Source organism: Myotis lucifugus, unplaced genomic scaffold (assembly GCF_000147115.1).
Source record: "Myotis lucifugus unplaced genomic scaffold, Myoluc2.0 scaffold_99, whole genome shotgun sequence".
Classification (NCBI taxonomy): domain Eukaryota; kingdom Metazoa; phylum Chordata; class Mammalia; order Chiroptera; family Vespertilionidae; genus Myotis; species Myotis lucifugus.
The window spans coordinates 4,203,146-4,219,932 of NW_005871147.1; the positions used below are offsets into that span (position 1 = coordinate 4,203,146).

General features: G+C 37.8%; 1 protein-coding gene across 7 annotated transcripts in view; it reads right to left on the reverse strand.

Annotated features, from left to right (window-relative positions):
* Positions 1 to 16,787, reverse strand: part of ACACA (acetyl-CoA carboxylase alpha) — a 206,338-nt gene that overhangs the window by 69,865 nt on the left and 119,686 nt on the right. For all 7 annotated transcript variants that reach the window (XR_002830099.1, XR_002830098.1, XM_023756841.1 and 4 more), the window contains 2 exons: positions 15,853 to 16,008; positions 13,768 to 13,914 (listed from right to left, as the gene is read on the reverse strand). Coding sequence is in view for 5 of the 7 variants with exons in the window: in XM_023756841.1 (XP_023612609.1) it covers positions 13,768 to 13,914; positions 15,853 to 16,008 (303 nt within the window). In the remaining 2 variants the exon portion in view is untranslated. The remainder of the gene's footprint in view (positions 1 to 13,767; positions 13,915 to 15,852; positions 16,009 to 16,787) is intronic.

Here is a 16,787-nt window from a genome sequence, read left to right on the forward strand (position 1 = left end):
GGGAGCCGGCCATCAAGAAGGACCATTAACAGATGTAAATAGCAGCATCCCTGGAAAGCCACATGCATCACCCAGACTCAACCGGGCCAGTGATCATAAGCTCTGAGTACACAATCCTCAATCCAATTGCACATCTACCGTAATCAGGCTGGTTGAAGCTTCCCACACAGCTATTTGTGATTCTCGGCACTAAGAAATATATATATGAAGCACTACAGATGAATATAAGCTATTTACAGTATTATACCATTGGCAAAATACAAATCAAAAAATGGATATAACACACAGAAAAAAATCCAATCACCTTCTGAGATCAGATATTAGTCTATCTGCTCATTAAGGACAGAAAGGAAGGAGAAACAGATAATCCAAAAAAATAGTACAGAGAAACTCCAAATATCAGGGTAATTTTGGTCATGGTTTTAAGAAGCTGGTTAATAGAATGCCTGTGTGGGGAGAAATATTTTACCTGCCTTCTCACGTGGCCCTCTAACCCAACATCTCTTTTGTTACTCAGGAAGGAAAAGCTATTTCCTCTAAATGCATTTGTAGTTAGAAAGACCCCATTTTACACCAAATTTTGTGATATAGTAACCTTAGCCACCTAGGCCAGAAGCAGCTTAGATGTAAGCCCTGAAGAATTTACTTCAGCATTTGCATGCTAATGCAAACATTGTGTCTAGGTAGCACTGGGCGGGCAAATAATACTCTTATCTTTTGTTATTACCTGGGGACTCTGTGTCACTCAGGCAGTCAGTTCAGCAACTGGCCAGGTCATTATGCTGCAATATTGACTTCTAATTAGGTGTCAACCCAGCAGCACCAAGAACACACTACTCTTTATCAATGCTCTTTCCAAAGTTAATTCCTCATCGACTGTCCCCCTCTCCCTTAAAATTGTACCCTTACAGAATGGAGAGTGTTAGCCCAGTCTTAGCATAGTGAGATTCCTTAATGGAAGAGATAAACATCTAAGAAAGCATCTATTGCTCATTTTACATTAAAATTTAGATATTATTGCTAATCAAATGACAGGTTGTATAATGGTAGCATTGGCTTTGAAGTCAAACAAACTGGCATTCACACCTAGGCCTTATCACTTATTAACTGTGTGACTTGTGAAAATTACTTCATTGTGCCTCAGTGTCCCCATATACAAAATTAATAATACCTATAGGTTTGATGTACAAACTGTTAGAATTAGCATCATACAAAGTTTTGTTCCTTTCTCTCCTCTCAACCTATCTAAATCTACCCATTCAAAAAGGTTCATTCAAATTCCATTTCCTTAGTAAAGCTTCCCCTAGCCTAAAGTGACCCCTTTCTTCTCTGATCTCCTACTAAGACCTTCATGTAGAGAATTTATTTGATAATTAATCATATACTGCCTAGGACTGCTTTGAGCTTGCCAGTTTGAACCATTATATCATATCCTCCAGTGCCTAGCAGGGTCTCTACACATAATATGGGAGTAATAAATATTTGTTCATTCCACAGTCATTTCATTTTTAAAATGATACTTGGAAAACAGTCAACACCAAGGGCTTAGAACATTGTCCATATCTCTAGGGATCACAGAACAACAGTTCTAAACATTAATCAACTATTTATTTTTTTAAATATCAAGAATACTAGTAGCTACTATTAACTGAACATCTATTACATGCTATACTATACTAAATGTTGACCAATATGATGGTAGTTAAAGGTTTAAGTTGGGTGTGTCAGCCTGTATTGGTTCAAATCTCAGCTTTATACTAGCTGTAAAACCTTGGACCAGTCACTTAACTTGGTCTAGTCTGAATTTTTCCAATTTTAAAATGGGGATAACAGTATCTTTCTGGAGGGATTGTTGCGAGGAACACCACATTAGATTAGCACAGAGACTGTCTTATAAAAATCCTCAAATAATAGCTATTATTAACTCAAAAGCAGCTGTTATTGCCATGAGAAAACTAAGGCACAGAAAAATTAACCATTCCTTATAGCTGTTATGAATTAGCTGAAACACTATGGAAAGATAAATATCAACTATAACACAAATACATGTCATTGAAAACTAAATGCAAAATATGGTTTCCTGGACTGGATCCTGGAACAGAAAAAGGACATTACTAGAAAAACCCAGTGAAATCCAAAACAAGGCTTGTAGTTTATTTAATAGTATTGTACCAATGTTACTTTCTTAGTTTTTATAATTATACCATGGTTATATAAGATGTAAACATCAGGAGATGCTGGCTGAAGGGTATATGGGCATTCTCTGTACTATCTTTGCAACTTTTTTTACAAATTAAAATATTTTAAGATAAAAAGTTAAAATAATAAATGTCATCGTGAAAACTTTTTTGAAGGGAAATAAATTGGCTAGTGAGGTCATAGCTATTGATCTGGACTGCCTTATAAAATAATGAATATGAAGACTATAAATAGCATTTAAAAATACCCATGATGTAATACTAAATGTGAGGAAGCGGTATAACAAAATTGTATGTATACTGCAATAACAAAATAGTGTGATGGTAAAGGGCACAGTCTCAGAAGCCGGATTTGGAGACCATAAATCTAATAGAATCCGACTCTGCCAGAATAGAGAGTCAGTCACTTTTCTTTCCACATAACCTTAGGCAAGTTACTACCTTCTAAGCATCTCAGTTTCCTTATCAGTAAAACGGGGGAATAATAACCTACTCTGTAAGTTTGTGAGGATTAAACACACGGTAAACCTCAGAACAGTACCTGGCACATAGTAAATGCACAGTAAATATTACAACACTAACTTTTGGGGGTGGGGGTGGGGGTGGGAAACAGAAATAAAGGACATAGCAAAATGAGATGATAGTTATTTTAGGATGATGGGATTGTGTGTGTTTTTTCCCATTATCCAAATTTTCTTTAATATGTTTGCATTGCAGTGATAACTTAAACATTTTATAAAACAAAAAAGTAGTTGAAAAAGGATACCAAGTACCTCCACTGGGTGACAGGTACATGGGAATTTATATTATTATCTCTAGTATACGTTTAAACATTTCCATCATTTAAAAAAAATTTTAAGAGGAAAAAAATCTCACCAAACTAATGGAGTTTCGTATTTTATAAGAACTGACTCTAAATTTTAGCCATACTACAACACAGATCATATTTTATAATGACAGATATAAACATGAAAATTAAAAACCAAGACTCGCCTCAACGGGAGAAAAATATCAGGAATTGTCTTGGTTTGCTGGGACTATCATCCACTTTTTAAAAAAGGAAATGTTCTATCGTGATGTGGTAGAATGTAAACATATGTGTATATATAGGTTTATACAATATTAATATCTCTACCTGAGAAGTAACTGCTTCAGTGTTTTTCTGGTCTGATGGTTAAATACATATTTATGCTTTAAAGTCAATATTTGTACACCAGACAAGAACAGTGCCTATCAGCTAAATACATATTTAGGACTGTACCACATGTATTACAAACATGCACTAAAATCGAAAGCTTCTATTTATACAGAGCCTTTCATCTTGAAGGGGGCTAAAGAGCTTTACAAACATATGTACATAAAGGGACGTATGCACTGATAGGCAGGCAAGGTATCCATCCACCCATTCCCCTATTTCTTCCAGCAGACCAGGGAGGAACACATGGTGCCCACAGCTGCAGGCCTGTAACAGCTGCACAGACAGGAACACAATGATCCACGTTGTGATGCGCAGTCACTGAAAGAGGGCTTCGATTTGAAAGCAGCAACTGCTCTCCTCAAATGCAGAAGCACCACAGCCGTTTCCAAATTTGTGTTTTTAAATTATTCTCTACCAAACTCAACTAACTAATCACTTGACAAAACGGAATTTGATACTCAAATGGTTTCTGAATGCAAAATACTTCCTGTCTGATGATGAAAACTAGGTTGAAAATGCTTCCTCCTTCCCTTGTTAGATGTAGAGAGAGAGAAAAAGGGTCACAATATTCAGGAGAAATGGTTCCAAATATTCCATCTAAGAATAGCTTTGTCTCAGCGGATGGGGTCATTACTTCAAAAGACAGTCATATCCCCCCACCCCCCATTTAATTAGGACACTAAGTTTCTCAAATTACTTTATATAGAGGGGTCTGTAATAAAAGGCTAATATGCAAATAGACCAAACGGCGGAACAAGCGAACAACCGGTCACACTATGATGTGTGCTGACCACCATGGGGCATGTGTGGAACATGGCGGGCATTGGCAGCAGGCAGCAGAGGTCGGAACATGGCAGGCGTTGGCCGCAGCAGGATGGTGGAGCAGGTGAGTGGGGGCACCAGACCAAGGCAGGGTGCCGCTCGCTGTCATCTTTGCTCACGCATGCTGCAGTCCCGCCTGGCATTTGCACCCACTGCTGGCCCCGATCACTTGGCACCGTCACCATCAGCGGGCGATCACTTGGCACCGTCACCGTCAGCGGGTGCAAGCAGTGGCTGTAGGCCCCGATTGCCCCTCAGGGCTTCTCCACCTCCCCTGCTCCTGAGGGGCGATTGGGGCCGCAGCTGCCGCTGGCACCTGCTGCCGGTGACAGCCCCACTTGCACCCGCTGCTGGCTCTGGCCCCAATCACTCCACACCATCAGCAGGTGCAAGCAGGGCCTGCGCCGTCAGTGTGTGGGAGCAGCGGGAGCGGGGCTGCCGGCAGACAGGGGACTGAGGGCCGTGGCAGGAGGGGCCGGGCCGGGGTGTGAAGGATGGGCCGAGACCCGCCCCTATGCCCACCACAGCCTCATGACACAGTTCCTTTCAAGGTGCACGAATTCATGCACTGGGCCCCTAGTATATACATAATGGAGATCTGATACTGGAAATTGTGCAATCACTATAAAAGCATACACGAAGTGTGACAATGTGATTAGGAATATGACACTCACTGATTTTACCTAAGCCCAAATTGCCTTGTATATTAACCGAAAAATAATAACCAAAAAGATATTCCATCACTGAATCCCCTTGTTGTGGCTCCTCTCTCCCTTGCACATTTTTATGCAGGTGAAACCTAGTGAAAAGGCCACTTCAGGACTAAGGGCTAAGGAAGCAACAAAAGGGCAACATGTAGCCACAAGAGGCTGTAAGGGAGAGTGAGTGCATGGTGCAGAATGAGCTTCAGACTCAGGCTCTTGGTCCTGGCGGTGTCAGCAACTTCTTTCCCTGACTGCTGCCTCGCTGAGGCACTGACTAACCAAGTGGTTCTAGCCACTACTGCCAATTATGTTTTCATTAATATAGCCATAAATCATTGGGAAAATACTTTATTTCAGATGATTTTTTATAATAGAATGTTCTCAGCAATTAGCAAGTTTCTTAAGGTTAGGGTTATCAACCTAAACTAATTAGCTTAAAGCAAAAAAGGGATACAGACCAAAAGGGTTACTGTGAATAAGCTAAGGAAAAACCGAAATAAATATTTGTTTTCCTTTTACAATTTCTAAGGAAGAAAATATTTCTTTGGCCACCGTCTGATTCTGGAATAAACACGAGCCAAGTGAGGGAGGAGGGAACAGGGAGGAGAAAGCAGAAGACAACAGTCTTATTTAACTGTTTTTATGTGGGCAAAATGATTTGTGCCACAGTATTTCCATAAGAAGTGGGACCATTATTTTCCTGTAGAAACACATTTGGTTTGAAAAGTATCACTGGACAGGACGTGAAAATCAAACCGAATGAATTATTCACAACCTCCGATCAGAGGTGATCATTATTTCTGATGCTCCAAACAGTGATTAGGATTCTGCCCTGAGATGTCATTTTCTTACTGAGTAACACCAGCGTATAGAAAGACATTATCTATCTATCCATATATGTATTTTTTCTCCTGGGAGGACCTTGGTTTAATGTTACTATAACAGATACTAAAAACATGATAATATTAACATTTATTCTGATGGTGCCCATAAATGCCATTAGTCTGACACGAAGTGTCAACACTAATTATGACCCAAAGTTAACACCAAAATTGATATCAACATTAATTGTACTATCAGTGTGAATAGAACGTGCAAATGCACACATACACACACGTACACATACACACATTCACGCACTTTCCAAAGCGGCCGTTACTACAAAATAAAACAATATTAAGCTCAATAAAAGAAATCTGAAGAGAAAGCTAAGGGACAAAACAAGATAGGATTTTGTTTTTAAGGATATAAGCAGCATCCATCAACTTTAGCTATGCTGTGGGAAGCAGAAAGGGAATAGCATGTCTTTGCCACGATTGTCTTTCTTATATCTATCTCCTCATTTTAGGTTCAGTTGTAATAATATAAAGGTTAGACTGTGGCTAAGATGTTGCAGCTTTACTTTTCATGCTAAAAGTCTAAAAGTTGAGTTTTTCTGGCAAAGCCTCCAGCAGCTATTGTTCTACTACTGCTACTGCCAGAAAGATAACTATCCTGCAAGGCCCTGGAGCAGCATACAAAGACTCCTAGAATGGCATGACGATTACCAGAGGGAAAGGAAACTGGGGGGAGGTAGGAGAGAGTAAGGGGGGATAAATGGTGATAGGAGACTTGACTTGGGGTGGTGAACACATAATACAATATGCAGGTGATGTATTATAGAATTGTACCACTGAAACCTATATAATTTTATTAACCAATGTCACCCAATAAATTCAATTTAAAAAATCAAAAAAGAAATAGACTCCTAGAATGTTAGAGCTGAATTGGACCTAAGCATCATTTGCATCATAAAGGAGAAAAAACTAAGACCAGAGAGAAGGAATCTAAACTTGAGTTCCTTTACAGACACATAATAAAATGTTACTTTTCCTCCCTTTTATATCCTGTATGGAATATTAGATCTTCACTTTAATTAGATACTATCAAAAATAATTATAATTTTAAACTCATGTTAGAATCTCATGAAAAAAAACATACTTAATGAAATATTAAAAAATACTGTGCAGGTGTTAAAAATGTGTATTTTAAAACCATACAGCAATGTAATATTTGACTTAATTTGTGCTGAGAAAAACCATGGTGAAAAAATGTCAATGCCTTTCCATATTTTATTACCTGCTGGAGAGCATGTTCCATTGCCTAGTTTGTATGATCACATAAAAGAGCTGAAAACAATTTTCTTAACAGCTGAAAAAAACCTTCTTACATGCTTGAATAATTTAAAAATGGCTGAACAAACTTACCTCAACCTTTCTAAAAACCGATAAAAGGATAAGAAAAAATATCATTTTTAGAGCAAAGTATTTTTTATCCCAGAGATAACTTAAAAAATGTTACCAAATATTAGAAACAATAATTTTGAACAGGGGAATTATTTCTTTCTGTAATATTTATATACTTAAACCACATTAATTTTATACACATGCACACAATGCTTTCATAAATCTACCAATTTTTACAAAAGCATGCAATGGAGCACAAACTAGCCAGTGATATTTGAGAAATGGGGCATAGGAGTAACTGGTTGATATGGCAATTAACCAACTTGGCCTACGACAGTTGCAGAAGCCTTGCTCATTAGTCACATAAACGAATGTTGAACTCTGATGCTCAACGCTACACCTCATCCTCTGGTGTCATCTGTTGCTGTCCTGATGTTCATTATTGCCTCTGACTGGAATTGGGTAAAGTTTCTTGACATAGGGTACCCTATCACATCCTTTTCCCGTAAAATCCTAGAATTTGAGATGTATGAAAATACTGGCAAGTACATTCTCTTGTTGAAAGGCTATCTCGAGGACGTACTTTTGAAAGGAACTGGGGAGCCCTCCACGTATGCTGCATTAGGATTTTTCAAAGCCATTAGGATTTTTCAAAGCCAGTCAAGTTCATTGGGCCTTGGTTTGCTACTAATGGAATGAGTCAAACTCAACTAATCAACCTGATGAGCAATCTCCAACACCAATAATAGTCATTCCGAAGGAATTCTAAGGAAAGTATATGCATCCCCAAAGAACTGTGTTAGAAATTCATTAAAAGTAATTCCATGGCAGGAAGAGCAATGTTTCAAAATCAGCCTTAATGTTTCTCTAATGAGGGACTCAACTTTGGTTCTGAGGATCATTTCAGACAAAAAGAAACATTTTAGACATAACCAAATGTGCTCACTTAGAACGAGGGTAACAGAAAAGAGAAAGCATAATTTTATTTTATTTATTTATTTTTTTAATAAATTTTATTGATTTTTTACAGAGAGGAAGGGAGAGGAAGAGGGATAGAGAGTTAGAAACATCGATACATCGATTCAGCTGCCTCTTGCACAGCCCCCACTGGGGATGTGCCCGCAACCCAGGTACATGCCCTTGACCAGAATCGAACCTGGGACCCTTCAGTCCGCAGGCCGACACTCTATCCACTGAGCCAAACCGGTTAGGGCAGAAAGCATAATTTTAAATAAAACTATCTTACCACATATTCCATAATATGTCTCTTACTATACTTGAAATTTCTATCTTACTAGGTACATTTTCCCATCTTCAGGGAAAGATTGGTAGCAAGGACCATTAGTCTCTTTGTATAACTTGAACAATCAGTGCACAGACCACGGTCCTGTTTTTTAAGAACCACTTTTATCAGGTCTATTTCAGAGTTCACCTTCGGCACACTACAATACAAACATGCCTCTTTCCCAACATATATCTAAAAGACTGACATGGACTCAATTTCCACACCCAGCATGAAAAGGTAAACTGATTTCAAAAGAATGAAACGAAAGCACAGTAAAAATTCATCCAAATGAGGTTCACATTCACTGAGCTATTCTGAGGTTAAATAGAGTAAAACAATACACAAAAGTCTAATGTTAAACTAGAAAAATATTTGAGTTCTGTGCGCAAGAGAAATGGTCAACACTTTCCTTATTCAAGCCCACACACATATACATACTCTCTGCAGCCAGAATTTCTAAACATAATGGGTTCCAATAGCATTTGAATCCAGGATAACCCAAAGCAATTCCTTTGAGAGTATGGAAAATGTCAACCAAGTGAATTAAGACAGAGGGTAATGGTGGTTTTTCTAAAATAAGAGGTCCTCTGTGTTAAGAAGTCCAGCCTAGAACTGTCAAGATGAATCTATTTCTTCCAATCTTTTAGGTTTATGTAAGCTTACCAAACATCCTTTCCCTACCCAACGGCTAATTTATTTTATACTCAAATTAGAGATTCCAAAGGATCATAGCAACATGTAAGTAAGGAACAGTGTCAAAATGGTAAGATTTGTTTAAGCTGGTCAGGTATGTACAGGTATTTGTCATAACACTCTCCATATTCTTCTGTATGTTTGAAATATTTTATAGTAAAATATTAAAGAGACTGGACATCAGCACATGGTCAACAATTACATATGGGCAAGGCTGAGCAGTTCTAGAATTCCTGATCCCCAACAGTTCACCTCTAAGAATATAAAACGGAACTAAAACCAAGATACCAGTTATGATAGCAGCTAGTCTTTAATTTACACTACTTTTTTTCCCCCTCGATCATCCTCTTTCTAAAAATTGTTTCCTATCAAAACGTGTACAGCCATGATGTAAAATTCAACAGATTTCCACCCCAAAGAGTTAAAAATGCAATTGCATATTGTAGGAACATGAGGCAAAGCCTACCAATCCAACTGAAAAAAAAAATGGGGCGGGGAGGGGGGGGGAGTATACTGCTGGATTTGCCTCACCAAACAAGGCAAATCAAGAGGCTTGTCTGAATGCTAAGCTGCAGAGAAGGAAAAACCCTGACACCTAGTGCCCATCGGAAAAAATGAAGCCTTTGAACCCCTATAATGATTTAAGTGTGGTAGTGTGTGCACAAGTGAACATAAAATTGCACTCAATTTGGAATATACCTATCTCCCCAAAAAATGTAACACTATGCAAAAATTTCAGTATCTAACGATCAATCTTTTTTGGAGTATGTATCTTGTACCTAACTGTTTCTAAACACAGCATCTTCTTCTCATCTCAGTTTTTCATTATGTCAGGAGTGATGAGAGGGAATGGATGGGTTCATATTGTTAAAAAGGCCAAGTTCTGATATAATAAGGAGAACAGGATCGTAATTCCTATCCTCACTAAAATTACTATAAAAGGTGCATCTCTCTCATACCTTTCCTCATTGCCTGATTTAGAGATTCGTGATCTAGTTCACAGAGCTGTTAATGAAAATAAAATTAAAGAATGCTAATAATATTTCAGAACAAATCATAGTCTCAAGAAGGCTAGTGTTTTCTTTGTCCTATCAGGCAAAGTTAAGTTGTTCTCTGTCAAGTCCATTATAGCCTTGGCTTGATCTTAGTCTGAGCCTTTTAATAACAGGATTCTGTGCGAAAAGCGGCTACACTGAATTGTGAACTGTTACTCAAAATGTTCCCACCTGCAATTACAGCTTCCAACAAATGATCAAAACAGGTTAGCAAACAAACAGGAAAATGAAAACAATTCCTCCAAAAGTGAGATGTGGTAAGAGCACAACTGTTGTTTGGCTACACTGCATCTGTACCCAGGCTCAATAGCATACATCCATCTAGCTGTGTATTTACATACAGTGCCCAGCACCGTAGCATCATGAACTCAGCTAGAAGTGAAATTAGTTTAGTATATGCTGCAATCATATTTTCTTTAATTTTCATCTTGAAACTATTAAAAAAAATTCTGGATAACTCGTCTTTGGAGCTATTTGCAAGTAATGCAGATTCGGGCTGAATCTCTTTTATTCCTACTCTAAATTCATACTAAATGCAATGCCATTCAAATCTGACAATGAGAAAAATGTATTCTCCTACAACTTTCATCATGCATAGTGGCATTCCTTCAGTTACACCTTTCTTGATGGCGGAGGGACAGCTAGGAAAATAGAAAGGAGAACGTAGCTAATACCACGTCAGAAAAGAACTGTTTCTCCTGCTTTTAACATGGGCACAGTGTTCAAAATGCAGGTCACATCTCTGCTGAAACAGCCAATATTCTTCCTCAAATGGCAAACAAGTTACCTAAAACTAAATGGAACTGAATTGTTCCAACTCCTGGACCCATCACCATTTTACCCATTTACTGTCCTGGAAAAAAAAATAAGGAAGACTGGCCACACATATAGCCAATGGTCTGATAAGTGTAGGTTTTCTGCCTCTGATTATGGGGAAACGCATCTCAATTCCTGGGGAAACTCTGCAGGAATCTCTTGTTTTACTTTTATTCCTATATCCATGTGGTAGCATTTAAACCCTGAAACTCCAATCCTTCACGGTAATGCAATATCACCCACAATGATGACCTGGTAGAGCCGTCACCTTTAGAGAACACCACATTATAATGATTTAATGTCTATGTAGCATCAATGCATTTACATTGAGCCTTGGCTCTCAGGACATTAACAGGTCAATTTTTTATTCCTCTTTTAATAAAACAATTTCTCAAGTCTCTGTTCAGATGCCCATTCTCTGTGGGACAGGACAGATTTGCTCCAACTCTCATCAGCATGAGCTCTTTTCTTTCCCCTCACATCATTCTTGGGTAAAATGTAGAGTGCCAGGCTCATGACAAACTTGTCTCTTTGGCCAAAGAAAATTAAACTGCAATAGCTGAAAGTCAACTTGCCCTGATAACACTGGGCTTGGCATGAGGAAATACATCCTATTGACAGTGCGTCTTCTCTTAGGCAGAGCTGTCCCTCAGAGTTCTGACTGCTGAAACTTCATCTTTAGATTGGTCTCTCAGTGGACATGCTCCATTGTATGTTCAAGCTATTGGTAACAGAATTTGATACTGATACCCCAACCTCATTCCTGTCATGCAGTGCCCCATAATCTAGCTATGGCCACTGACTGACTTCACCAGCCATCCCAGGCATTAGTCACTAACTGCTCACAAAAGAACATTGGTCTCACTCCTCCTGAGCTCAAAGACTCAGAAATAGCGAGCTAATGCTCAGCCTCAATTCTAGTCAATCATTTGAAGAAAAGAGAAAATAGGCAACTAAGGAGGGAAAAGAATAGAAGAAGAAAGTGAGAACTGACAAAAAGAAAAAAAAAATGTTTACTACTATTAGATTTCAAGATTGTTAAAGCATTGGGCAAAGGTAAACATGGTTCCTACACTGACTTTGCTATTTCCAGTGATAGTATAAGACATCCCTTTTCCATCAAGGTTTGCTGGGTCTTAAAAGGGTTAAAACAAACCTTTAATTTTTTTTATTCGTGTGTGTGTGTGTGTGTGTGGTCTTTGGGTACAGAGTCCGGTATAATAAGACTATTTGTATTCATACTGGCAGAGTAAACACTACATGTTCATGCCCAGGCAGCTCTGTGCTTGTAATTTCAGCAAGAACAGAGCTCTGTCCCTCTGGGACTTCACTATTCCCCTAGTCTCCATTCGCTCAAACACAGAATGAGAGCAGAGAGAAAGCAGGAGAGAAAGATCATGGCAAGAGGTTTCAAATAGCACTGCAGCTAGCTTGTACGTGGACAAAAATCTCGTTTTGTGTTTTAATTACATTAGTTAAAACCGTTTTTCTCAGCTACATGTTCACAAGGGTGCCTTCTGTTCTTAAGACGACACTGTTCAATGAAGAAGAATTTAAGTCTAGCACAATGAAGCTTTTCTCTGCTCTTGAGGGGCTCATTGAGTACATGCTACACACAGCGGCACAAACGTCTACTTCAACTTTGTGTGCTAATGAGTATATACCTACTCTTGTCAAAATTCTATGCATCCTTCCTCCCTAGCTTCTTGTCTTTTCTATTTCAAGTTGTTAGATTAAAAGAACTCCTACAAGTCTGATACTCTCCATCTGGTCCTTGATTGCATCCATCTTAATACTAAATCATCTACTTTGGCATCCTCTGGTGGACTTACTGAAACAGCCATACACCTTGTACGTATAGGAACATTTTTTATAATATACTGCATAAAATGAAAACAATTGCATATTATCTCCAAAGGTCTACCCAGCCTGTGTTTATGGTGAACACCAGGTAAAGATTACTCCTTCTAAGGAAGGAGATTTTTCTAGGATTATTATCTAAGGTTGAAATAAAAACATATCTTTTTTTAGGTTTATGACTATTATCATTGCTGGACATAGGGTATTGGGCAGAATATGACTTTATATCATTATTATTAGTGCACAATAGGAGAAAGGTCTCCAAGGCTAGAAAATGCATTCTTGAATAACTATAAGCAATGGGTTCTCTATTACTTTATTTTATGTTGAAACCCCTGGTTCTGAATGAGTCCCTTTAAGAATATATTTACCATGCTCACAATAGCATCAGATCAAATTACCTGAGCATAAAATAGATATCCAAATAAAGAAAAACATTACACAAAAAACAGTACTTTAAATGCTCTTATTATAGAAAATGTCAAAAATTTCAAACATATACAATAAGTGAGAAAATAATCTATTTCGTATCTATCATCTAGCTTCATTAACAACTCATGGCCAATCCTGTTTCATCCATATTCCCACATTCACCTCCCATTATTTTGAAGTAAATTCTATATATCAGATCATTTCATCTGTAGTTATTTTAGTATGTATATTTAATAGAAAAATACTTAAGGAAACAAAATTGTAATATCATTTTTAAATAAAATAGTATCATTATCACACCTACAAAATTAAACAATAATTCTGTAATAACCAGTTAATGTTCTCTCTCTAAAGAATTCTACCAATAAGACTGCCTACTACTTGGATCTGAATTAACACCATTTAATGACCATCCCATGAAAAGTTGATACTGGTGGGCACTGAACTAAGAAAGGGGGGAAGGGGACTCAACTACTTGCCTCATTTCCTCCTGGTAGCCTGTTCATGTGGACCAGTTGACCTTGATCATCCAACACGAGCTCAGTGTAGGTCAGTATGTCAGAAGGCAGAGGGGGTGATGGAAGAAATGCTTGAGTGGACATAGACTCCCAGAGTTTGATCAGGGACTAGTGGAGGAGAGAAGTTTTACTAATCAATGACAATTAGAATTTCAACATATATAAAAATGAAAAGATTTGGTTATTCTCAGTTAAAATATATTTGTTATTGCCCTGGCCGGTGTTGCTCAGTAGTTGTATGACTATTTGTAAATGCACATGTCAATTCTGCTCAAATATGAGAAAAAGATAGCTACACTTACCCATTTAGAAACCATCATGATTTCCATTTCCAACTTCCTATTATCAAAACAAGTGTCTCATGAAATGGGAACTAGTTGTTTCTTTGTTTACCTCAAAGCAACATTTAAAGACAATATGACTCATTCATATTTAGATGTCCTCATCACTATGCTTATGTCTATTCTACAGGAAGAATTATATAGAATGTGATTTCTACTTATAGCATTGGCATGGGGAAAGAGAACCAACACTCAACTTTTAGACTAACAATGCCAGTGATACTGAATGATGGTAGCTACATTTCAACAGACAGAACTTGTAAATAAGTAGTTACATAAGGAAATCTCTTGTATTTGTGAATAATACAGGAATTACAGATAGACTATATACCAAGGCCACATATATTACCTTAGTAAAACTTAAATATGGTAATACTGGTGGTATTAACTAGGAAATTTGGAAAAATCCTTTATTCATAGATTTTTTTAAAGGACAAATTCAGTATTCTTTTGACACCTTATTTTTTATCTGCTGCATTTTTTGCTGGTAATATACTTTTCTTGCCTTCTATTGATGGAAGAAAAATCTGCAGCACAGAGATGATTCACCATACAGATCAAAGGAATTTATTTTCATATAGAGCAGTGGTTCTCAACCTTCCTAATGCCGTGACCCTTTAATACAGTTCCTCATGTTGTGGTGACCCCCAACCATAAAATTATTTTCGTTGCTACTTCTTAACTGTAATTTTGCTACTGTTATGAATCGTAATGTAAATATCTGATATGCAGGATGTATTTTCATTGTTACAAATTGAACACAATTAAAGCATAGTGATTAATCACAAAACAATATGTAATTATATATGTGTTTTCCGATGGTCTTAGGTGACCCCTGTGAAAGGGTTGTTCGATCCCCAAAGGGGTCGCGACCCACAGGTTGAGAACCGCTGATATAGAGGATAAGATTCATAATATATTTTCTCATGCTAGTTTTTATTCAGCTATAATAAATCTCCCACAAAAGAACTGATACTTTGCCGAAACTGGTTTGGCTCAGTGGATGGAGCATCGGCCTGTGGACTGAAGGGTCCCGGGTTCGGTTCCGGTCAGGGGCATGTACCTGGGTTGCGGGCACATCCCCAGTGGGAGATGTGCAGGAGGCAACTGATCGATGTTTCTCTCTCATCGATGTTTCTAACTCTCTATCTCTCTCCCTTCCTCTCTGTGGAAAATCAATAAAATATATATATTAAAAAAAAAAAAAGAACTGATACTTTAAACTGTGTACCATGAACTCTATATCATATATTTGTATATGTTATCTATATTGATTCTCATCATATTAATCTAGGCAATTAGCTAGAGAGACTTGGGTTATCTTGGAAAACAGAAAAATGAGAACTAGAGTTTCCAACCTCTTTAATATCCATAATTTGAATACAGGCTTAGGAAATATAGACCTGAACATAACTCCTCACACAGGTCATTATAAACTACCATCACAGGCATGCAGTCTCAGTTTACTCTCATCTACTCAATAGAGGTTCCGATCCTCACTATTTCTCCTGTTAATTCACAAAGAACCACCCCAAATCTAAGTTGGCAGTCACCAAACCCCAAATAAAATAAAAATGAGAATAGTGTCAAGATATTTCCTGCCCTTTAGGAGTGCATCATTCCAGTCTAAGCTGCATCTGATGGAGAGTCAAGAAAACCTTGCCTCTTTGGAATAGGTCAGAGCCTCCCAGTTAGCCACCGTTACCTGTCGAAACATCTCTGGGATATCATATATGTATGTTGTCCCTAAGGACTGTGCCTGGAACCTCTTTGATTGAAGCAGGTCTTTGGTCACATAGGGAGTGTTGATTAACATTCCATGCAGTGGTCCCTGTTTGTCTCCATATGCCTGAAACATGATCTGCAGGAAAAAGAGGATGGCATGAGGCGTTGAGACAGAGAAAAACATCAGAGAGCAGCCTAGAAGGGCTTTTTTAAATAAAAGTTATTTCTTGAAACACATTTTTGGTGGGTTGAGTAGCTCGGATATGCTTCTTAACATCGAGTACATGGTGCTCTCACCTCTCTACAAATTAACCAACTACAAAACTGGTATGTAGCCAACTGTACACCACTGGCTGCTTTCACTTTTGGATTTGTTGAAATCAATAGGAAAGCACAGTGTAAATTTCATATTTCAGAGACAGACTGACAATGCTTTCCTTCTAAAGTGATTTGAATCCCACATATTCAGAAATGAAGTATATGTCAACTAACGCCAGTCTGAGCAGTGCTCTAGTATTTAAGTTGAGAAACAGCAATGCACTAAAGAGACTTCTATTCTTTCCCCAATGGTAGAAGGCCAGGTCAGGCTGTGCTGTATCATTTATGCTTCAGTCTATTTGACTAGAAGGTGCCTCATAAGTATTATTAGCCACAGAAAGGCTTCAAAGATTTCTGTTACAAGTGAATTTCACCCATCCATGTAGCTAGATAATTCTTATTAGCTTAAAAGACATAGTCTGTAGTAAAATGTATATTTTATTAAATGATATATGCATCTATATAATATGTACACACACACACATATATATATTCCCCCAGAACACCATGTCTACAACTAGTGACTAGCTCCTGCAATACTTACACTGTCACATAATGAAATCACCACACGAACTTTTAATCATTTTAACTCAAATA